General features: G+C 37.6%; 1 protein-coding gene across 10 annotated transcripts in view; it reads left to right on the top strand.

Annotated features, from left to right (window-relative positions):
- Positions 1 to 334: 334 nt before the first annotated feature.
- ZNF280C (zinc finger protein 280C) overlaps positions 335 to 24,569 on the top strand; it is an 80,545-nt gene continuing 56,310 nt past the window's right edge. For 7 of the 10 annotated variants that reach the window (XR_005386441.1, XR_005386439.1, XR_005386437.1 and 4 more), the window contains exons 1-7: positions 335 to 493; positions 10,543 to 10,588; positions 10,715 to 10,767; positions 16,270 to 16,320; positions 17,956 to 18,102; positions 20,757 to 20,822; positions 20,923 to 21,056. Coding sequence is in view for 2 of the 10 variants with exons in the window: in XM_038588291.1 (XP_038444219.1) it covers positions 10,731 to 10,767; positions 16,270 to 16,320; positions 17,956 to 18,102; positions 20,757 to 20,822; positions 20,923 to 21,056 (435 nt within the window). In the remaining 8 variants the exon portion in view is untranslated. The remainder of the gene's footprint in view (positions 494 to 10,542; positions 10,589 to 10,714; positions 10,768 to 16,269; positions 16,321 to 17,955; positions 18,103 to 20,756; positions 20,823 to 20,922; positions 21,057 to 24,569) is intronic. The other 3 variants (XR_005386442.1, XR_005386440.1, XR_005386443.1) reach the window with 3 other exon arrangements.

The raw sequence follows: 24,569 nt of genomic DNA, 5'->3' as shown, positions 1-24,569 counted from the left end.
TACAATATTTCTTTTTATTGGTGTTTCTATCTCTTACATAAAAAGACGTTCTGAATACACATCTTCATAGTGTGCAGCCCAAATTTCAGGATTGCAACTCAGGTTGAACATTGAATTCACTGAGGAGATTGGCAACACCGTGGGACCTTTAATGCTGGCCCTCTGCCAGCAGCTCAAGTCCCACGGCCCACTGTAAGAGTACCTTTGCCTTCGAGAATGTGTAAGACCACGCACATGTGCGCGCCACCCTCCACTGTCGGTTAGAAAAGAAACCCGGATGTGCAGGGGCGGGGAGGAGCTGGCGTCTACCCATGAGGCACTGCGCGTAGTTATATACTTTTGCCGTGGTCTGAGGCGCTCATTCCGCGCTGGGAGTCGCCGAGGCCGCCACTGTTTTTGTGGCCGCCGCCTAGTGTCTTCGCGCTCCTCCCTTTCCTCCTCCTCTTTCTCCTCCTCCTTCGAGTCTCAGTCAGGGCGACCTGCACAGCTCGCGGTAAGTGATCCCCCGCCCCCGCCTGCTTCTCGTTGATGCAGGCAGCGGCTCCGCCACACGGCCAAGGCCTCATTGCTCTGAGGGTGGCCGCGCCGGCTCGGCTCTGAGGGGGGCAGGTTGAGGGTCTGGATGCTGGTGTGTGTTGCTAGGATCGCCCAGGGAGCGGGGGAGGGGACGAACTTGGCGGCACGGTGGCGGGTGGGCCACCATCTTGCGCCAGCCCCGGCGGGGGAGGGATCTCGAGAAGGTAGCTGCTCGGCGGCAGGGTTTGGCGGCCCGCTCAGGCCGCCCGCTCAGGCCGTGGCCGGGCGGGCCGCCGCCACCGCTGCCTCCTCACCACGCAGGGCCTATGCGTCTGTCAGTCCTCAGCTTGGTTTTGGCTCTTCTTTCTCAAGACAACTCCCTTTGGTCTTTTGTATATTTGATACCAATATTTGGCGAGACCCGCCCACCCTCAAGTCTCTTCAGTCTTAAGAGACCAGAGAAGGTTCCGAACTTTCTGGCTTCTGGGTCCCTTAGGCCCCTCCTTTCAGTACAGGTTTCCTCATCCAGGTTACTGGTCATTCAGTGCTGATACCCTTGTTCTTGGCAAAGGGACTGTGCTGCACATTGTAGAAATCGTGCTCCATTCAGTTATTGTCTAGAAGAGAAGAGCCCTAAGGAGAAACGTGGAGTTAGATACGTAATTTTCTAGCAGGGAGCTTTGCACGTTTTGCTGAGATGGAAAAAATTATTTCATTTTGAGATTTTATCCTTCCCTAGACACAGAGGAAGTTCCTCTTAAGTTATCTCAGTTTTAATGCTTTTTTAAAGGAGAAATCATAGAAGAAAATATCAAGTGTACCTAGCTTCTGCTAGCACAGGAGATCTTCATCCAAGGGATTCTCTTTGTTTGCAAAGATTTTTTTTTTTTTAATCTGTGAACTTAAATTCTGCCTTTATTGTTTTCACGTTTGGACTGAATTTTAATGTCTTTTAGGGCCATTAAACATAAAATTGAAACCAAGAAATAGAGTTTCAAACTACAAAAGTCTCCTCTAAGCATTTGTGAGATGTCCTGTTTTGGGGGTTACTGTAAAAACTCAAGTTGTCTCTTAAGGAGACAGAGCTTTACTGAGCTTATGAGGGAACTGGTTTGCTTATAAGTTAGGAGTGTGTGCCCTTGGTGCTTTAACTTCGGTACAAATCCCGCTATAATTGCGTCTTTCATTTGTATATTCATTGATAAACGTTCCTTTTAATGTGAGCTGTGGAGGGTTGGTAGAACTGTTTAGAAGGTGAGGAGATAGCCTCAAGGAGAAGACTTTCCCTGAGGCCACTTGGATAGGAAATGATAGAAGCAGTTATTGAACCTAGGTCTTCTGACTCCTCCAATGCTCAGTTCACTGTTATGCCCTACTTTTCATGGGAATGAGGTGGTCAAGGAGAGTAAGCAAGGACACTCATCTAAAAAAAATACATGAGATATTTTTCAATCCCCCTTTCCTTTTTATGTTTTCATTTTTAAGGCTTCATATCTTCTCAACTTTTTCGTATTTAACTAATCCCGTTACTATTTTCAAACATATTGAAAAGTTGAATAATAGGGATCCCTGGGTGGCGCAGCGGTTTGGCGCCTGCCTTTGGCCCAGGGCGCGATCCTGGAGACCCGGGATCGAATCCCACGTCGGGCTCCCGGTGCATGGAGCCTGCTTCTCCCTCTGCCTATGTCTCTGCCTCTCTCTCTCTCTCTCTCTCTCTCTCTCTCTGACTATCATAAATAAATAAGAATTAAAAAAAATAAAAAATCTTTAAAAAAAAAAAAAAGAAAAGTTGAATAATAGCCCATTCTTCCATCAAAAGTAGTTATGATGTTGAAGGGCTCCAAATTTCAGCGTCCCTGTTCAACCCATTTTCCTCACTTACGTTTTCTAGTCCAATCTGGTTTTTTCAGCACAATGTTTTACTACCCAGCACCGGCTTTTTTTTTTTTTTTTTTTGGTAGAAAAGGAGAGTTAAGTGGAAAGAGTATATAATTCTGTACCCCTGCTTCTCTCCCATTTGGTTTTTTTTTAATTCCAGAGGACATTTAGAACCATACCAAAAAATTTTTGTTGCTGTTGTTATACTAATTGTACAGGAAAAATACTTAGATGAGAAGTGATTTTTGTGAATAGAAGGTAATACATATTTTAGTGAGAGGATATAGGAAACTTCTACTGAAAACATAGCTTGTTATTTCAAAAGTAACTTTTTGGGCAGCAGTTTAGTGCCGCCTAGCCGCCTTCAGCCCAGGGCGTGATCCTGGAGACCTGGGATCGAGTCCCATGTCAGGCTCCCTGCGTGGAGCCTGCTTCTCCCTCTGCCTGTATCTATCTCTCTCTCTCTCTCTCTCTCTCTCTCTCTCTCTCTCTCTCATAAATAAATAAATAAATAAATAAATAAATATTTTTTAAAAAGTAACTTTTCAAAGAACAGAAATATTTATGATATATTCACTCATTAAATATATAATCCTGAATAATTTTTTCTGTCCTGCTTCAGAGAAGGACTTAAAAATGTTTGGTTTTCATCAGATTTTAAATAATGACTCAGGAAGATGTGGTTTACTCAATGATTTGTATCAAAAATGTGTTTTTGATTCATTCTCTGCAAAGCAGTTTTCTTTTAAGGAGTGGTTTTATTAACTCTCACTATGTCAAGGAAAGTATTGATCACTGTATCATCTGGATAAAATGGACCATTTTTACTTTATTTTTTATATTTTAAGTCATTTTACAAATAATTTTCATAAAAATAGTGAAGTCAACTTTATTAGTTATTTAACAAGGATTGAAACATGGTTTATTTATTTGTATATATTTAGAAAAAATACATTTCAGAAACTGATAAAAATAATTCAGCTATCTTTTATTAAAACAGGTATTAAAGACATTTGCAAAAATAAATCAATGCCACTCTTATTGAATTTTTTGTTTTAGAAAATAGTTATCTTCATTAAAAATATTTATATGAACATGTAATGGATTTATTACTTTAAATAATACATATTGAACTTTTTTCTCATTTTCAATTTCTAATATGGTAAGTATCAATAGATCTCCATATAAACAAAAAAGCTCATTTGTGTCCTCAAGTTTTAAGACTACAAAGAAGTCCTGAGATGTCCTGAGACCACAAAGCTTGAGAACTACTGATATGGTATACTTTATTGGTAACAGTATCTTTTATAGTTCTTTATATGAACTAGAGTATTTTCTTTGTAGCGCTTACATTCATCAACTTGCATGACTTCCAGTAAAGAAGGAAAACTTGAGCAAAATAAAGCCAAGTACTGTACAGTAAATTTTCTTGTGCTTTATTTGATCTTCCCAATAGTGCTACAAGGAAGATATTACTGTTTTTATGTTACAGGTAGTAAAACTAAGCTCAGAGAGGTCGATTAAACATCCTTTATGTTTGGCAATCAGAAAGTGGTAGATTGAAAATCCTGTTATTCAGCTCCTATGTCAAGTGTTTTCATTATTATACTCTACTCTTTTATTTGACATTTTCCATAGTGGGTAAGTTTAACTCCTATAAATGTGAATTAACTAATAATATTTCCTGAGGTTGCTTTAGTAATTAGTGGTTATAGAATATCTTATGAAACTTATATAAAATATTTTATTATATAATTTGGCTTTGAAAAGTCAATTATTTTAGTCTTTTCTGCAGGTTATGCTCTTTATGTATGAATTACAATAAAAACATATTCTTATAGGTAAAATCTTTACCCTGAATATGATACAAAAATTACTTTGTGGGGTACCTGGGTGACTTAGTCATTTAAGTGTCTGCCTTTGGTTCAGGTCATGATCTCAGGGGTCCTGGGATTGAGCCTCACATTGGGCTCCCTTCTCAGGGGAAAGTCCGCTTCTCCCTCTCCGTTTGCCCCTCACCCCTCACTTGTGTTCTCTCACTTGCTCTCTCTCAAATAAATAAATATTTTTAAAAATTACTTAGCAGAACGTAAATTTTATTATAGTGCTTCATCCCCAAAACTAACAAAAAATGTTTTAAAATATAAGCAATCTTTGCAGTGTTATGCTAATGAACTTAAATCATAATGTCAGCTATTTTCCACAAATAGATGAAATCTGAAAGTTGACATAGATAAAAAATTGAAAACCTAAATAAAATAAGGGAGAATAGTTATTACAGTTATTAAAGAAATATTTTCTCAAAATATGCAAGGATTTATGTGTTCAGACTTTCAAAAAAAATTCCCACAATATAAAAACTTCTTAAACAGAAATAAGAGGGATCCCTGGGTGGCGCAGCGGTTTAGCGCCTGCCTTTGGCCCAGGGCGCGATCCTGGAGACCCAGGATCGAATCCCACATCAGGCTCCCGGTGCATGGAGCCTGCTTCTCCCTCTGCCTGTGTCTCTGCCTCTCTCTCTCTCTCTGTGACTATCATAAATAAATGAAAAAAAATTAAAAAAAAAAAACAGAAATAAGATGTGAGCCTAAGTTTTCCTTCTAAATTGTATGTGATTTGTTCCAAAAACCTGGTTTGAGAGTTTTAATTGTTTAGATACCAATGAAATTGTCTAAGGAACCAAGGTATAATCCAGTGTTTCTTGCATTTGAGTACCATACCGATTTCTCTTATTAGAAAGCATTTTCTTTTTTAAAAAAGATTTTATTTATTTATTTATTTGATAGAGAGCGAGAGAGACTCCACAAATAAGCAGAATGGCAGGCAGAGAGAGACGGGGAAGCAGGCTCTCACCTGAGCAGGGAGACTTAAGTGAATTTCGATCCCAGGACTCTGTGATCATGACCTGAGCGGAAGGCTCATCTTCCTACTTAAAATGGTTTAAATATTTCTAGATGGGTGCATGGGTGGCTCAGTCGAGTAAGCATCTGCCTTTGGCTCAAGTCATGATCCCAGGGTCCTGGGATTGAGTCCTGTGTCAGGCTCCCTGCTCCTCAGGGTGTCTGCTTCTCTCTCTGCCCTTCTTCCAACTCGTTCTCTTTCTCTCCCCCAAATAAAGTCCTTTAAAAAATTAAATATCTCGGGCAGCCCTGGTGGCTCAGCCATTTAGCGCCACCTTTGGCCCAGGGCGTGATCCTGGAGTCCGGGATCGAGTCCCACGTCAGGCTCCCTGCATGGAGCCTGCTTCTCCCTCTGCCTGTGCCTCTGCCCTTCTCTCTCTCTCTCTCTCTCTCTCTCTCTGTGTGTGTGTCTTTCATGATTAAATAAATAAAAATCTTTTTAAAAGTGCAGTACCATGTTAAAAAAATTAAATATTTCTAGAACTCTTACACAATCATAAAACAAAATAAAACCACAAAACCAATGCAATTGGTTTGAATTTGAATCAACTTTAATACATTGAGTATTGTATTTTGATGAAACAAAGTTACTACCTACTTGTATTGCATTTTTCATACCTATCTAAACAATGACAAGATTTTTCTATTTGAATCTTTTCAATACCATCATTTCTATATCTAACCATACTGTCATTTCTCCTTCCTTTAGTGCAATTTTATCGTTTAGATATTTTCTTCCTATATTCTTTAGTTTATTATTAGCTAGCAGCAGTAAAACTGATAGTACTTGATGAAAATGGAGTAGTAAAGACAGACAAAAACTGGACCTCTGATATGATCCAGCAATTTCCACTTCTGGGAATTTATCCGAAGGAAATGAAAATACAAACTCGAAATAATATTTGCACACCCATGTTCATTGCAGCATTATTTACAATAGCCAAAACAATGAAACAACTAGTGTCCATCATTGGATGAATGGATAAAGAAAATTTGGTGTATAGATATAAAATGGACTATTATTCAGCCACAAAATGATGGACCTTGAGGGCTTTATGCTAAGTGAAATAAACCAACAAATACTGTATGGTCTCATTGATATGTGGACTATTTAAAATAAAAGACATAACGACATAACGACACAGAGAACTTCTAGATACAGCTCCGGTGGTTGCCAGAGCTGGGGGTGTGGGATGGGGAGTTTGGTGAAGATAGCCAAAAGGTACAAACTTCTGTGATATGTCTTGGGGATGTAATGTATAGCATAATGACTGCAGTTAATAAGACTGTATTATATATATGAACATTTTTAGATAGCTAAAAAGTATATTGTTTTGGATAGAGCTCTCACGCTATCTGCAATATGTCTATTTACCACAGAGATCTGTTTGAAAACTATAGGGGTAATAAGCCACTGATGAGTGTGTTACTGCTCTTGAATGCAAGTACCAGAAACCTAGCTCAAGGTAAATTAAACCAAAAATAAACAATTATTCCTTCTTTTAAGAAGCTGAAAATTCTCAATAGATCATCTACTTCAAGCATGGCTAGCTTCAGGTATTTAAATGGTATTATCAGAACTTGAATATTTCCCTACCCTACCTTCTCTTCCTCTACCCCAGAATCTTATGGCTTTGGTATTTGTTGGTTTCTTTCTTAGACATTATTTCTCCACATAGTGACTCCATCACTCCCAGGGTTATATCCTACCAGCTTATTATTTTTTCATCAACTTTACTGAAAGAAAATTCACATAATAGGGGCGCCTGGGTGGCTCAAGTTGGTTAGGTATCCAACTTGATTTTGCCTCAGGTCACGATCTCAGGGTCCTGGGATCAAGCCCAGTGTTGGGCTCTGCACTTAGCAGAAGTCTGATCTAGATTCTCTCTCCCCCCATTTCTCTGCCCTCCCCATCCCGCACTCTCTCTCTCTCTAAAATAAATAAATAAATCTTTTAAAAATTCACATAACATACAATTCAACCATTTGAAGTGTACAATTTAATGTTTTTTTTTAATTTATTTTTTATTGGTGTTCAATTTACTAACATACAGAATAACCCCCAGTGCCCGTCACCCATTCACTCCCACCACCCACCCTCCTCCCCTTCTAACACCCCTAGTTCGTTTCCCAGAGTTAGCAGTCTTTACGTTCTGTCTCCCTTTCTGATATTTCCCACACATTTCTTCTCCCTTCCCTTATATTCCCTTTCACTATTATTTATATTCCCCAAATGAATGAGAACATATAATGTTTGTCCTTCTCCGACTGACTTACTTCATTCAGCATAATACCCTCCAGTTCCATCCACGTTGAAGCAAATGGTGGGTATTTGTCATTTCTAATAGCTGAGTAATATTCCATTGTACAAATGCAATGAAACGCCGGGACACCTGCACCCCGATGTTTAATGGTTTTAATATAGTCACAGTGCCATGTAACCATAACGACAGTCAATTTAGAACATTTCATCACTCCCAAAAGAAACCCCATATTCATTAGGAGCTACTCCCCACTTCTCCTCCAACCCTCCCAGCCCTAAGCAACCACTACTGTACTTTCTTTATGAATTTGCCATTTCTGGACATTTCATACAAATGAAGTCATAGAATACATGGTCTTTTTGATTGGCTTCTTTCACTTAATATGTTCCCAAGGTTCATCCATGTTATGGTATATATATCAATATTTTATTCTTTTTATGACTGAATATTATTCCATTGTATAGGTAGATCACATTTTGTTTATCCACTCATCAGTTAGGCATGTGGGTTGTTTCCACTTTTGGCTATTATAAATAATGCTGCTATGCACATTCCCGTGTACAAGTTTTTATATGACCATATGTTTTCAATTCTCTCTTACTTGGAGTGGAATCGCTGTGTCATATGGTAACTTGGTTTAACTTTGTAAGTGACTGCCAAAGTATTTTCCACAGTGTCTGCACCATTTCATATTCCCACCAGCAGCATATGAGAGTTCTAATTTCTCCATATCCTTGCCAACACTTGTTATTATCTGCCTTTTTGATTATAGCCATCCTAGTAGGTATGAAATGCACATAACATACAATTTACCATTTTAACTATTTTGATCTATTAACATTTTTGAGAATTTTGTAGAATTGAACTCTTAAAAAAAATAGATGAATTTTAAATATATAGAAACTGAAACCGTAAAACATCTAAATAGTAATTATAATTATTTATATAAGCAGTTTCCAAAAACTGGATTATATTCCATTAGTTACTTGGAATTCATTCCCCCCCCCCCAATAGGAATAGTGTATTAAGTACGGGCATAGTATCTCTATCTGAGTCAATAGCTGAAGTAGAGAGTTCTTTTCTGTTCTGCCTATTTTGGTGCCAGCTCCGAGTTGCAGAAACTAGAGACCCTCTGGGGCTGCTATTATGGGAGCTCTAAGGTCCCCATTGCTTGTTTTGCTGGGTTTCTTTGACATTTCTTTGACAGGTGACTTGACCTCCAATATAATTCCTTGCATTGCCACCAAAAATCTGAAATTATGACTTGAGAGGTTTTTTCTGTGTGTGTGTGTGTGTGTGTGTGTGTGTGTGTGTGGTGATAGTTTTGGAGGGCTTGACTGCCTTATTGGATAGCACAGCTTTAGATGAAGTTACTATTCTAATGACATTTGAGGATTTCTGATTTTTTAGAGTGTTTATAAATGTACCAATTGAAGCTCTTTGGTGGCTGTTACAGGCCTCAAAATTCATCTCTAGTCACAGGCAGTGGATATGACTTGCTTATATAAACTACTTGTACATTTAATACTAATTTTAGGTTACTTATGCCAATAGATATTTTATGTGAGCATTTAATAAAAAAGTGTTATACATGAATCCTCATTGGCTATGTAGTTGTGTCTCTTTAAAAAAAAATCTGTTGTTCCTGGTAGCAGTAGGCTTTTAATGCTGAGCAAGAATTGACATGTATTTATTCACTTGACATATGCATTACCTTAATTCTTGTTTAGGGAGAAATGGTAACTATTCAAATAATTGAGTTAAAGATATTTGAATAGTCAGATCTCAGAACCAGGGAAATTTACTTAAGTACAGGATTCACTTGAGATCTTGTGATAGTAATTCAAATATTCATACCTGTAACTTCTTCTGAAGTTAAAGTAGGTTTTTTTCCTTTAGTCTAATTCAGTCTAAATAGTTTGGAATTGGAAAAAGCAGCAAAGCTTGCTTTTACCAGTCTGAAAATAAACACAAATGTGAAGGCTCAGCTCTGTTTATCCTAATACTTTAGATTTCTGATGACTATTTTTTTTACTTTTTTTGTTTTATAACTGAAATAGGTTTTTTTATTTGTGAGAGAGAGAGGACACACGTGCACACACACACACACACACACACACACAGAGGGAGCAGGGGCAGGAGCAGGAGCAGCAGACTCACCACTGAGCAGGGAGCCCAGTGAAGGACTGGATCCCAGGACCCTGGGATTCTGACCTAAGCTGAAGGAAGACACTTAATTGACTGGGCTACCCAGGCATCCCTGAAATAGTTTTTAAAAACACATTTATTTTGTTTGTAAAGAATATATGTGCATAAGAATTCAGAACACAAATTCCTGCTTTAAAGAAAGCAATTGAAAAAAATTGATAATGTTTAATATAAGTGCCTTTTTGAAAGCCCAAAGAACTATAGATATATTAGACTAAAGGCAAGGACTATGATTTATTCATCTTATTTTTCCCCTAGAACTGAGCATATCACTTTGAGCACAGAAGACAATGAATTAATGAATTAATCTATGATGAAGTTTATGCAACTAATTTTCTCTTCCTTGTTCTCTTCCTTGCAGTTAGTGTTAATAAGAAATAAAAATATATAAACTAAAACTTTTTTGTATGTGTTTTCCTGTAATATTTATTTCTGAAATACAGAAAATAAGTAATGGTTAAAGATTAATGTCACTTTAGCATTTCAAAATTGAGATTAACTAAAACATGTAGTACAAATTAATTACTCATATTTACAAAAAGGTGCTTTTCAAAACTTATTTGTAATTTAATAATCTATCAGATTTCTTCAAGTCATAAAGACTTAATACTTTAAACATTTTATTTGCTAAATTTGCATTTACAATTAGGTTAAGTGAGTAGCATGTGTATATCAAACATATCAAACTCAAAAGGTAAGATTTTTGTAGGAGAAAATGATTAAATGTGAATACATTTAATAAATCCACTCTAACAGTAGGTATCTTTATTTTATAGCGCAGAAAACTAAGACCTAACTTGCTGTCTTCTCTTGAGTCATATGGTGAGTTTGCTGGAGATCAAAATTAGACCCAAAGATTTCTGAATCCCAAGTTTCATGTTTCAATATTTGGTGTTAAAGGAATAAAGGAACTCATAAAATTGATGGATGTTATGTGTTGGTGCCTAGGTGACTCTGCAACTTGATGGATGACGACAACGACAACCCTTCTCAATCAAAAAGTAAGTATTGCTGCTGCAAGTGATACTAGTATGCGTGGCTTTTGTACTGATAATCTTGCTTCATGAGAATAGATGAGAGAAACAAGTATGCACATTTAAAAAATACTTAAATTTATTAAAGTAATACATGATCATAGTAAAAGAAGACAACATATAATAAAAATGTCTGTAAAGTAGAAATGAAGTGTTTCTCATCTCCAGAGGTAACTACTATTATTGGTTTGTTGTACATAATAACAAACTATTTTCTCTGCATAGACAAAAAATAAATTATTTCTAAATAAGACCATATTATATATGCTATTATGTGCCTTTAAAATTTTCTTACTCAACAATCTATCTTGAAATATTGACAGTGGTAGTACCCAGTTAAAAAAATAAGGAAGACCTATGTGTCAGACGTGGTATCAAGACTATGGCATTGACATAGATATAAATGATTTTTATATTTTTTAAAGATTTTATTTATTGATTTTTCTATTATCTGTATGTATGTGCCTTTTTTTTTAATTTGGCATTGCCTGACTGCCTAGTTTCTTAGTTCACTGATTATCATGTTAAGTGCTGATGCTTATCCAATAGACTACCAATATCCAATAGACTACCATGTATCGGAGGAGATACAAAGGAAGAAGAAAGTAATTTCTTCACTCTTACTTTGTATCTTAGTTTGGTATGAAACGTGTACAGTTAAGAAATACACATCAAGAGGGATGCCTGGGTGGCTCCGTCGGTAGAGCATCTGACGCTTGATCTCAGGGTCATGAGCTCAAGCCCCATATTAGATGTGGAGCCGACTTAAAAAAAATCCACTTTAAGAAACAGTGAGCATGGGATCCCTGGGTGGCTCAGCAGTCTGGCGCCTGCCTTCGGCCCAGGGCATAATCCTGGAGTCCCAGGATCGAGTCCCACATCAGGCTTCCTGCATGGAGCCTGCTTCTCCTCTGTCTGTGTCTCTGCCCCTCTCTCTCTCTCTCTCTCTGTGTGTCTCTCATGAATAAATAAATAAAATCTTTTTTAAAAAAAGAAACAGCAGTTTGAGATCATATATAGTAAATATTGAACTGCATGGCATAGAATGCCAATGTAGTAAAAGGTGGAGCTAAAACAAGGTCTACTGGTTTATTGAGGAAGCTGTAACTGAACCAAGAGTTGGGAATTAAGATTTTGTTGAGTATTTGCTTGAGGTTCGGTTAGTATTTTATGTAACATTTTTCTCAGTCTACATTGCCACTTCTATTAGGTAGATATTGTACCCATAATAGAGTTGAAAAAACAAGATTCAAGTAATTTCTCCAGTCACACGATTAGAAATGGTGCAATGAAGATTTAAACTATTCAATTTGATGTCAAGTTCATGTTCCTTCTACTATACTTGAATAACGTGGCCAATATAAGGTAAGGAGGAAGAATGTTTTAGATAGAAGAAACACTACAAAGGAAGACTCGAGGGGGCACAATGAGGATGGTGTTTTCAAGTATTCAGAATATGCAAATGCTAAACTGTAAGTTACTCTTTTAATTATTTGACGTAGACCATTCTGTATATGTGTTTTTAAAGTTAGACAAGAGGGGCAGCCCAGGTGGCTCAGCGGTTTAGCGCCACCTTCACCCCAGGGCCTGATCCTGGAGACCCAAGATCAAGTCCCGCATCGGGCTCCCTGCATGGAGCCTGCTTCTCCCTCTGCCTGTGCCTCTGCCTCTGTCTCTCTCTTCTGTGTCTCTCATGAATAAATTTAAAAAAATAAAAATAAATAAAGTTAGACAAGAAAGTTCATAAAACTGGTTACATTTGGAAGAGTGAGAAGGTTTTTGTTTTGTTCTGTATTTTGGTAAGTAAACCACTAAACATTAAACAACATTATGCTGAGAAATGATTTTGGCATATCTATATAGATGAGGAAATTAAATTTAAAAAAAATTTAAAAGAATAGTGCCTATATGTTAAGGTGCTTGGTTTTTTCTAAAGATTTTATTTATTTGAGGTAGAGAGTGAGAGTGAAAGAAAGATCACACAGTGGGGAAGAAGGTGAGGGAGAGGGACAAGGAAAAGCAAACTCCCCACTGAGCAGGGAGCCTGACTCAGGGCTCCATCTCAGGACCCCGGGATCATGACCTGAGCTGAAGGCAGACGCTTAACTGACTGAGCCATCCAGACGCCCCAAGGTGTTTCTTTTGTAAGCCATCCCCAGATCACTATTTTCACACACTAATTTTGAGTCAAAATTAGAAATGACATTTAATCTAGTAAAATTACCTTTAGAAATGATTGCATTTAACAAATAAAGATATTATTGTCTGAAAAAAACAGATGATTATTCTCTATGCCAGAATCCCAGAGTTATTTTGTTTTGTTTTGTTATTTTTTAGTTGTTTCTCCATCCACATCTCACTCCATATATCCAGTACCACTTAATCTGTTCTCATTGCTATTATATTTAGGGGCTCCCTCAATACTTTTTTAAAAGATTTTCTTTATTTGAGGGGATCCCTGGTGGCTCATAGGTTTAGTGCCTGCCTTCGGCCTAGGGCCTGATCCTGGAGTCCTGGGATCGAGTCCCACATCAGGCTCTTGCATGGAGCCTGCTTCTCCCTCTGCCTGTGTCTCTGCTTCTCTATCTCTCTGTGTCTCTCATGAATAAATAAATAAAATATTTTAAAAAATAGGGATCCCTGGGTGGCGCAGCGGTTTGGCGCCTGCCTTTGGCCCAGGGCGCGATCCTGGAGACCTGGGATCAAATCCCACGTCGGGCTCCCGGTGCATGGAGCCTGCTTCTCCCTCTGCCTGTGTCTCTGCCTCTCTCTCTCTCTGTGACTATCATAAATAAATAAAATATATATATATATTTTAAAAAATAAATAAAAGATTTTCTTTATTTGAGAGAGAGAAAGAGAACACAAGCAGGGGCAGGGACAGAGGAAGAAGCAGACTCCCAGTTGAGCAGGGAGCCCAACGCAGGGCTCTACCCCAGGACCCTGAGATCATGACCTGAGCCAAAGGCAGATGCTGAACCACCCAGGCACCCCCTCATTACTTTTTAAAAAGCATAACAATGCATGCATAGTTTTTGAAAAGAAATAATCTGAAAATTGTAAGTACATAACCAGTTTCTTGAACGGTAAGTGTGAGAGAGAGTGGTGTGCATGTGTTCTGGGCCTGTTACTCCCTATTTTTGTAAGGCATTCATTTTCAATAGTTGAACTTTTTTTCTAATAGTTATTTCCATATTTATAAAATTTTTTATTTTTATTTATTTATTTTTGTTTTTTTATTTTTATTTTTTTTATTTATTTATGATAGTCACACAGAGAGAAAGAGAGAGAGGCAGAGACACAGGCAGAGGGAGAAGCAGGCTCCATGCACCAGGAGCCCGACATGGGACTCAATCCCGGGTCTCCAGGATCGCGCCCTGGGCCAAAGGCAGGTGCCAAACCGCTGTGCCACCCAGGGATCCCCATATTTATAAATTTTTAACACATTCACATACTGCTGTCTCTTAAATCAAACTTTTTTTGCCATTATCCAATAATTTTTCTCCCAAGGAACAAGATGATTTTTTTAAGATTTTATTTACTTATTCATGAGAGACACAGAGAGAGAGAGAGACAGAGACATAGGAAGAGGGAGAAGCAGACTCCCTGCAAGGAGCCCAATGTGGGACTTGATCCCAGACTCCAGGATCACACCATGAGCTAAAGGCAGATGCTCAACTGCTGAGCCACCCAGGTGTCCCAGAACAAGATGATTTTAGTCTACTGATGCTTACCCCTCCCTCCAAGCATCTCCCAAATATTGTTCACTGTTTAGTATAGTACTATGGTATTAATGTTATGGATAAATTCCCTTTTTCTCTTTCTTGTGTATACCCAGATATTTAAATTTTACATTTTTTAAGATTTGCTATTTTCTTTTATTTGTTATTGAAGTATAGTTGACTAAATATGCTAAGTTTTATTAAAATATATAGCTAAGTCTTCTTACACCCTTCTGTAGCCTCTTAACTCAATTTTCTACACGGTAAAACTGATCAGGTAATCTAACATTTTAATTTTTCGATCTTTGTGTGTGTGTGGTCTCCTGGAGACATTCCTCCTGGGAATAATGTTCTCTTGCTCTACTCTGGCTGGTTGTTATCTAGACCTATTGACTAGCTATTATCCTGGAACTTTCTCTGTATTGTGTTGAATGTTATGTTTTCTGCATTCTCTATCTTCCTCCTTCTGAAATCCCGTATTTTGGTGGATTCTTCCTAAGAAAGGGTGAATGGAGGGTAAATTTTGCATGATATTGGTGATCTTTATTTTTTTTCTTTTTTTTTAATTTTTTTGTTTATTTATGATAGTCACAGAGATAGGCAGAGGGAGAAGCAGGCTCCGATGTGGGATTCGATCCTCGGTCTCCAGGATCGCGCCCCAGGCCAAAGGCGGCGCCAAACCGCTGCGCCACCCAGGGATCCCTGATCTTTATTTTTGATGAAAGAATATATACCTTAAGCTTGATGAAAACCTTGGCTGGCGGATACAGAATTCTAAATTGAAAATTATTTCCACTAATACTTTTGAAAGCATTACTCATTCTCTCTCTCTCTCTCTCTCTCTGATTTTAGGATAGTTTCTGTCTCCAGCATTTTCAAATCTCATGATGTATTCTTCTGTAGATTTTTTTCTTGATTATTTTGCTGGGTTCTGGTAGGCCTTTTTAATCTGGACATTTATGTTCTTTAGACCTGGGAATTTCTTTTGTGTTTTTCCTTTGATTACATCCCCTTTCCTTTTTCTCTGTTATTTTTCTGGAACTTTTATTAGGTGAGTTGTACCGTTGAAATTGATTTCTAATAACTTCATCTACTTTGTGTGTGTGTGTGTATTGTCTTTTAGTTCCTTTTATAGGATATTTATTCAACTTTGGCGTTTGGGTTTGGGGGTTGTTCTTTTACTGAATTTTGGCTGTCTTATTTTTAAAATTTATATTTTCTGAATGATACTTTTTATAACATTCTTGTCTTATTTCTCTGAAAATGCTAATTACATTCTCTCTAATAACTTGCTTTCTGTACTGTCTCTGTTTTCTTTCAGATCTTTTAATCTGTTTTAATGATTTGGTCTTTCACATTGGAGGTTTAGTAGCATTGGTGGTTCAATGGTAGAATTCTCACCTGCCACATTGGAGGTTTAGTCATATTTCTGGTACTTACTGGTTGTCTACCCATATTTAAGAATGAGGCATTAAAATGCTTCCTTGGGGGCAGCCCAGGTGGCTCAGCAGTTTAGCACCGCCTTTGGCCCAGGGCGTGATCCTGGAGACCCGGGATCGAGTCCCACGTTGGGCTCCCTGCATGGAGCCTGCTTCTCCCTCTGCCTGTGTCTCTGCCTCTCTCTCTCTGTCTCTTGTGAATGAATAAATAAAATCTTTTTAAAAAATAAAAAATAAAATGCTTCCTTAGAACTCTGCTTGGCCAGCACTAGTAGACTGGTGGTATTCCCAGTATGTTTTTTGCTTAGTTTCTTCAGGTGAGAAATGTCTCATCTTTCCTGAGATGGAACAAACCTCACGTAAGTCCCCTATTTTCATTCTTGCACCTCATCCCTGCTTTGCTCTGTACAGCCCTGGTGTTTCTGAACCTAATTCAGTTTTTCTAGTATATCTCCAACCTATTACCTCTTTATTTCCTTTTTGTTAATATAATTATATATAGTTATAATCATATTCTGTTCATAAAACTGAAATTCCTTTTGATTGGATCTGATTATTCTTTTTTAAAGTTTTTATTAATTCCAGTTAGTTAACATCCAGTGTAATATTAGTTTTAGGTGTACAATATAGTAAGCACTTCTATACAACACCTGGTACTCATCAAACCAAGTGCATTCCTTAATCCCCATCACCTACTTCACTCATTCCTCCATGAAACCATCAGTTTGTTCTCTATAGTTAGAAATCTGATTCTTGGTTTGCCTCTCTCTATCTTTTTTCCCCTTATGCTATGCTCATTTGTTTTGTTAAATTCCACATGTAAGTGGAATCATATGGTGTTTGTCTTTCTCTGACTTACTTCACTTAGCATAATACTCTCTAGCTCCATCCACATTGTTGCAAGTGGCAAGATTTCATTCTTTTTATGGCCAAGTAATATTCCACTGTATATACATACCATATATATGTGTGTGTGTGTGTGTGTGTGTGTGTCCATTCATCAGTCAATGGACATTTGGGCCATTTTGATAATTTGGCTCTTGTAGATAATGCTGCTATAAACATAGGGGTGCATGTATCCCTTTGAATTAGTATTTTTGTGTCCTTTGGGTAAATACCTAGTAGTGCAGTTGCTGGATTATGGGGTAGTTCTGTTTTTAACTTTTTGAGGATCCTCCATACTGTTTTCCAGAGGGACTGCACCAGTTTGCATTCCCACCAACAGTGCAGAAAGGTTCCCCCTTCTCCATATCCTCGTCAACACCTGTTGTTTCTTGTGTTCTTAATTTTATCCTTCTGACAGGTGTGAGGTGATATCTCATTGTAGTTTTCTTTTTTTTTTTTTTTTTTTTTAATTTTTTATTTATTTATGGTAGTCACACAGAGAGAGAGAGAGGCGCAGAGACACAGGCAGAGGGAGAAGCAGGCTCCATGCACCGGGAGCCCGATGTGGGATTCGATCCCGGGTCTCCAGGATCGCGCCCTGGGCCAAAGGCAGGCGCCAAACCGCTGCGCCACCCAGGGATCCCTCATTGTAGTTTTCATTTACAAGTTTTGGATTTGATTATTCTTAAAATTTATTGGCAACTACTAATAACTACTGTCATCTGTTACTTAGCCGGCTAGCTTAATTTTACTAGTCTAGATCTTAGAAATTGAATTGCATTTCTTACTTTTGGTAGCATGTACTGACTGCAAATATCAATTCAGTAATTAACATTAAGATTGTTAAGTTTATATCTTAAGTATCATACTATGCATTGCAAAAAAGTTATCTAAAAAATAAGATGTGGGGGCGCCGGGGTGGCTCAGTGGTTGAGTGTCTGCCTTCAGCTTGATCCCTGAGCTGATCCTGGGATCGAGTCCCACATAGGGCTCCCTGAATGGAGCCTGCTTCTCCCTCTCCCTCTGCCTCTGCCTTTCTCTCTGTGTCTCTCATGAATAAATAAATAAAATCTTAAAAAATATAAGATGTTTCTCCTTTTGAAAATTAGATAATTCAAAAATGGCAGAACTCTTTATGGAATGTGAAGAAGAAGAGCTGGAACCATGGCAGAAGAAAGTTGAAGAAATTCTGGATGAAGATGATGATGAGCTGATCTTTGTTGGAGAGATATCAAGTTCAAAACCAGCCATTTCAAGTAAGCATTTATTTCAGGGAAGTAAAGTTTTATAAGTTGCTGTTTCTAATAGGAAAACCCGTGGACTGTCTTATACATCCTTGTTATTCTATAAAGAGTTGGAGCATACAGGTCAGTAAGAATTTGTGAGAATCAGAGGGAGGATGTGGTTGGGGACTTGAGTAGGGTGAAGAGGTTGAAATATCATTTCAGAGGAAAGGGAAATGTTAACTAAGTTAACTAAAGATTAAGATTACCTAACAGCACTATAAGCCCTCTGAAATTGGAAATCATAAGTTTAGTGGAGCTAAGTAGCCTATTCACCTCTTATTTTTTTTTTAATTTTTTTTTTTAATTTTTATTTATTTATGATAGTCACACAGAGAGAAAGAGAGAGAGGCAGAGACACAGGCAGAGGGAGAAGCAGGCTCCATGCACCAGGAGCCCGATGTGGGATTCGATCCTGGGTCTCCAGGATCGCGCCCTGGGCCAAAGGCAGGCGCCAAACCGCTGCGCCACCCAGGGATCCCCTATTCACCTCTTAATTGTTAATTTTTCTTTTTCTCCTTTAAGCCCAAGCATACTTAGAAAAGGAAGTGTTTGGAATGCCTTGCTTAAAATATCAGAATACTAAATAAGTTTGTGTTAGTCTCTGATGGGGGTTCTCATATCCAGGCAACTACCTCATTACAGTGTCATCTTGAATCATGGCTACAAAATGAACAGGCACTGCATGATTATACAATCTCTAGTATGTGTACCACTATGGGCTATAGTTTCTGGCCACACCCATCTTCCAGCAACTCCTCATTATATTCATGAAGGAAGGAAGGTCTGGTCTTTAGCCACTGTACTTGTACAGTGCAGGCAGTTAGCACACTTAATCATCTTGGCTTTCTAGCAGAATCCAGTAATTTGGTGGATTGTTAGATTTCAGTTAGAGTAATTAGACTTGATATTGTGATAATGTTATAGTGATGACACTTGTCAAAGTGAAAAGTGTGTAAACTGCAGAGGAACAGCATACTGAATTTTGGGGTACAAAGATGAAGTAGGTTCTTTTTCATTATATTTACTTTTTTTAAGCCAGGATAATTTAGCAAAGAATGTAGCCAGCATACCAGTGTTCTCTTACTTACCTAGGCAGTGTGTAATATTGTGGTTAAGAAATGAGTTTTTAATTTTTTGAAAACCCTGTTCTTCTCTTGACTCTAAACTTCGAATAGCACTTCTATTCAGTTTTATCAGAGAGAGAATAATATAATTTAATTCTCAATATCATTTCCTGCGGCAAATTGAGAGATGCTAAGTGGAATGCCACTTCAATTATAAAATGAAGTAAGTATGTTGGCATGTTTGTTGCTGATAGTGGAACAGAATATTATTATTTTTGTTTCCTAGTTGCTGTGATTATTTTTATCCTAAAATATTACCATATTTCAAAATTATTGTTCAGATCATCTTATTGAAAGCATAGCCGTTCATGTTGGATTTATATCAACATGTTCAATAACATGTTCAATAACAGCTAACTGTTAACTAGGATAATGTGTATTAGTTTTAAGTGATTCTATCAGAAAGAAACTTGACCCCAGTGAAATTTCTTTTCTAAATGAACTCAAAATTTAAATGATTTTATTGATGTTTTATGTGTGAGCCATAAAATATTTTTGGTATATGGAACATGAGCTAAATATTTATATAGAACCACCATAGGGCAGCCCAGGTGGCTCAGCAGTTTAGCGCCACCTTCAGCCCAGGGCCTGATCCTGGAGACCCGGGATCGAGTCCCACGTCAGGCTCCCCGCCTGAAGCCTGCTTCTCCCTCTGCCTGTATCTCTGCCTCTCTCTCTCTCTCTCTCTCTCTCTCTCATGAGTAAATAAATAAAATCTTTTTAAAAAAGAACCATCATGAAGTTGGGGAGATGATAAAAAGTTGTGTTTGATAGATTACAGTCACCAAAAAGTACTATAGGTTTAACTCTTTAATGGCTTGAGTAAATACTTATTTTAAATTTCTGAATGAAAACAATATCAAGTTGGTTGAGATTTTTCTCCTAGAAGACTTCTGTAGTACCCAGTCTTAGAGAACTGAATTTCCATTATCATAAAACAACCTACTGTTGTGTGACCCTTTACTTTATAGAATTATTCTATGACATCTGATTCTTTTCTACTGGGAGGAGAAAAAGGAAAAATTTTGAGGTTTTATGGGATTTTTAAAATGCTTCCACCTTTTCCTGATGAGCAATTTTAGGCAAATCTCTACTTTTCCAAATTTTTGATTCCTCAATAACCTAGAAGTTATGGGTTCACATGGGTACAAGAGTGAGCAATCATAAACTGATACATAGGGTTGTGAGAGACTCCAATTGACTTTTGGTATAATAGTAGATTTGAGATACTCTGGTAAACTCTAAATTTAGTCTGCAGTCTTCAGTAGTGTCTTTTCAGAATTTCAGTGTTACAGATAATATGATCAGCTTATCCATGATGAAACTTACAGGGTTTTAGGGGTATGAATGTGGCATGGGGAATGGGGAAGGGTTTGATCTGGAATCACCATTGAGAGAAAGAAATATACTTCAATTATTAGTTGTCTGTGGATATATTTTTGGAGTTTTCTTATTTTAATATACAAATAATGAATTTTAAAATAAATACAATTTTTGTAGATATTTTGAACAGAGGTAACCCCAGCTCATCTTCAAAGGGAATAAAGAATGAGACACTCACTCAAGGTATAGCATTATTATACCATTTTAATCTTAAAGTAAAATATTTTGACAAAATTGGTTGTATAGAAAAATATTCAATATATTGTGTAATTTTAAAATGCAGGTGCTACTGATCCATTCAAGCCTGCAAGTCAACACTACAAAGATCCAACATCAAATCCAGTGGCTGCCTTGCCTAGATGTCATCCTGAATCTAAATCTTCACAAAACTCTATTGTTCAGAATGTGTCTAAACCTGTAAGTGTTTCTGAAACTACACAATTAGCTCAGGGACACATTGAATATTATAATACCCAGTTAGAATTGTGGACTATCATAGCTAGTCACCATTCCATAATCACAATCAGAAAATGTCACTATCTTTATGACAACTCAACCAATACCTGTAACTGTAGGAACTAACCAACTTGTCAGTAAATCAGGTAATATGCTTAAATTAACTAGGTATAATATTGAAAACTATGCTATCTAAAGGTGAGTAAAAAATAATCAGTAATGAATGTTGTATAATGACAAAATTCCTGAGAGGGTAAACAGAACCGTATTCTTATTTGGGAAGATTGTTCTGAGGTCATTGTTGCTGTTTGCTTTGAAAACATACTTTCATGGCTTAGCTTTTAAAAATTTTAACAGAAGTAATATTTAATGGTATTATTTAACATTTGTTATTCTGTTATTATGGGTAAGTCTTTATGCTGTATATAAATTAATATATTTAATTCTTCTGATTTCCCTATGAGGTAGGCATGATTATCATCTCCATTTAATAGTTGAGGAAACAGACTCAGGCTAAATAAACCACTCAAGGCCATAGCTGGTAAATCAAGGATGGATCTGGGATTTCAATCCAGGTTAGCCCAGGGGCTTTATTTTTTTTTTTTTTTTTAAGATTTTATTTACTTTTTTGAGAGAGCATAAGCGGGGAAGGGGCAGAGGGAGAGGGACAAGCAGACTCCCCTGCTGAGCAGGGATCCTGATGTAGGGCTCAATCCCAGGACCCTGAGATCATGACCTGAGCCAAAGTCAGATGCCTAACCAACTGAGCCACCCAGGTGCCCCAGCCCAGAGGTTTTTAAAAATGCATGTACACCTATCCATTCATACATTTAAGTATTGCTATACATAGAAATATTGCCTTAAAGCAACATTATAGTTCACAGAGTATTAGGGTTTCCTTAAAACCTTTTCAGGGGTTCATGAAGTTAAAACTGTTGTGATAATTATGCTGAGACATTTCTTCTTTTCAGTGTGTCAGCATTTGTACTGAAGATGCAAAAGCAATGGAGGGTAAAACTGCTGGTGCCTTAATTTGAATGAAGGCAATGGCACCAAATGGTACTGATAGTTTTTCATTAATGACCATCAAGCACTCACAGTAGAAAAATTTCACTTTCACTTGAGAATAACTTTGAAGAAGTGATAAATTACTATTTTTATTAAAATTTATTTTGAAATACTCTGCGATGAAATGGGTAGTATGCATAAAGGACTTCTGTATCTACACTATGAAGGTTTTCTTGAGGAAAACCACTTGAATTGCAAACTGAACTAGCTGCTGTTTTAATGGAACACCATTTTTGCTTGAAAGGATGATCGACAAAGCACCATGTATTAATGATCGCAACGTAACAATGGTATCACAAAATTCAGCAGCTTAAAGCAGTATACACTTATTATCTCATGGTTTCTCTTAGGAGTCAGTGCATGGCTTTCCTGGGTCCTCTGCTTCAAGGTCTCAAAAGGCTGTGATCAAGGTGTCAGCCAGAGCTGCCATATCATTTAATACTGCTTCCAAACTCGCATGGTCATTGGCAGTATCCAGTTCTTTGTGGGTTGTCAGGCTGAGGGCATCAGTTTATTGCTGCTGTCAGCCAGAGACTGCCCTCAGTTCTTTGCCATGTAAACCTTCCTCACATGGTGGCTATTTTAAAGCCAGCTGTGAAAAGTGAGTCCTCAGCAAAAGGAGCTAACACAATCATGTACGTTCAGTCACATTTGCCACATTCTGTTGGTTAGAAGCAATCACAGGCTCCCCCCACGCTCAAGGAGAGATTACACGAGAGTGTAAATATCAGGAGGTAGTCATGGGGGCCACTTCTAGAATCTGCCACACAGTTTTTCAGTCCTTAAAAATGTACAAAGCATGCTTGTGATAGAAAAAAAAAAGCCTGATTGTATTCTTGCAAGTGATAAGATTTGAGCTTTCAAGCAAAAATTAGATTTTTGTGGGTGGGGTGCCTGGCTGGCCCAGTTGGAGGAGCATGTGACTCTTGATTTTGGAGTCGTGCATTTGAGCCCCACATTGGGGCTTTAAATAAAACCTTTTTAAAAACTAGATTTTTGGCAAACTTGTATCTGCATTCTGAAACAATTAATAGTAATATGAGTCCTGGAGTAGTCCAAGAAACCTAGATGGAAAATGAAAGACTTGAGTGTTGATTCTGTTTCTAGCTAAAGCATTGTTATAACCTCAGTGGGCTTCACTTTCTTCATTTTGTAAAAAGATTTTGTTTATTCATGAGAGACAGAGGCAGGCTCCATACAGGGAGCCCGATCCCAGGACTCCAGGATCACGCTCTGAGCTGAAGGCAGGTGCTTTAACCACTGAGCCACCCAGGCATCCTGCTTTCTTCGTTTTTAAAATGAGAATCTGGACCCAAACCACTGGCTCTCAAACTTGGATCCTCTAGGCAACCACAGCTGTTCTTAATAAAAACTTAATAGGTGTTCCTGATAACGACAGGCTGCCGTAAATGCTAAAATTATTTTATTTTAGCTGGAATCAGACTGATTCAGTGGTTTCTCATGCTATCATAAGTGTTTGGCATTTAAGAAAAGCAAAATCAAAAACAAAACAAAAAAGGAATATGATTATTTACATGGAGACAGATGAAAATTATTAGGTCCTACCTTGGACCTAGGGAAGGAGAACAAATGGAGGGGGTAGTATCTTTCATATTTAAAAAATTAGAAACTAGAGCTCATTCAGACTCAGGACTTTTTGTTTTTGTTGGCATGGTTGTTTAATCCAGGCTCCCCAATCAATTTCTCAGTCCACCAGACCTTTAAAAACAGATTTTTGTCATTTGATCTGGAGTGAGGTCTGGACGTAATATATATTTTTTTAACTCTCTAGGTGATTCTAATGTGAGCCAGGGTGGAGAATGACCGATCTATATTTTTAAATAAATTGAAAATCCTATGTAAGGAAATTTTCTCTGAAAATTTTAAGCTTTTTTTCTTCTTTTTACCACAACAACTCTTTAGGGCAGTCTAGAAGATTATTATTGTCCCTTTTAATGTCAGTGTGATATAGTTTAAGGGCCCAGGCTTTTTTTTAAGTAGGCTTCATGCCCATAGGGCTTGAACTCAGGACCCTGAGATCAAGACCTGATCTGAGATAAGGTGGGACGGATGCCTTGAGTGCCTGAGTCAGTTAAGTTTCTGGCTCTTAGATCAGGTCGTGATCTCCATGCCCGGAGCCTCCTTAGAGAAAAAAAAAAAAAGAGTCAGATGCTTAACCCACTGAGCCATCCAGGTATCCCAAGAACCCAGGCTTTATAATCAAGCCAGCCTTGGTTCTAATTCCAGCTTTAGCATCAATAACAAGCTGGGTTGTATTGGGAACCTTACTTAACTTTATTGAACTTTAGTTTACCTATTTATAAAGTAGGAAATAATATTAGGTCTTTATTAGTACTGTTGTGATAACTACTTGATATAATACATGTACTGTAAAAGAGTCAAGTA

This window comes from Canis lupus, chromosome X (genome assembly GCF_011100685.1).
Source record: "Canis lupus familiaris isolate Mischka breed German Shepherd chromosome X, alternate assembly UU_Cfam_GSD_1.0, whole genome shotgun sequence".
Taxonomy (NCBI): domain Eukaryota; kingdom Metazoa; phylum Chordata; class Mammalia; order Carnivora; family Canidae; genus Canis; species Canis lupus.
This window is presented reverse-complemented; position numbering and strand designations above follow the sequence as displayed.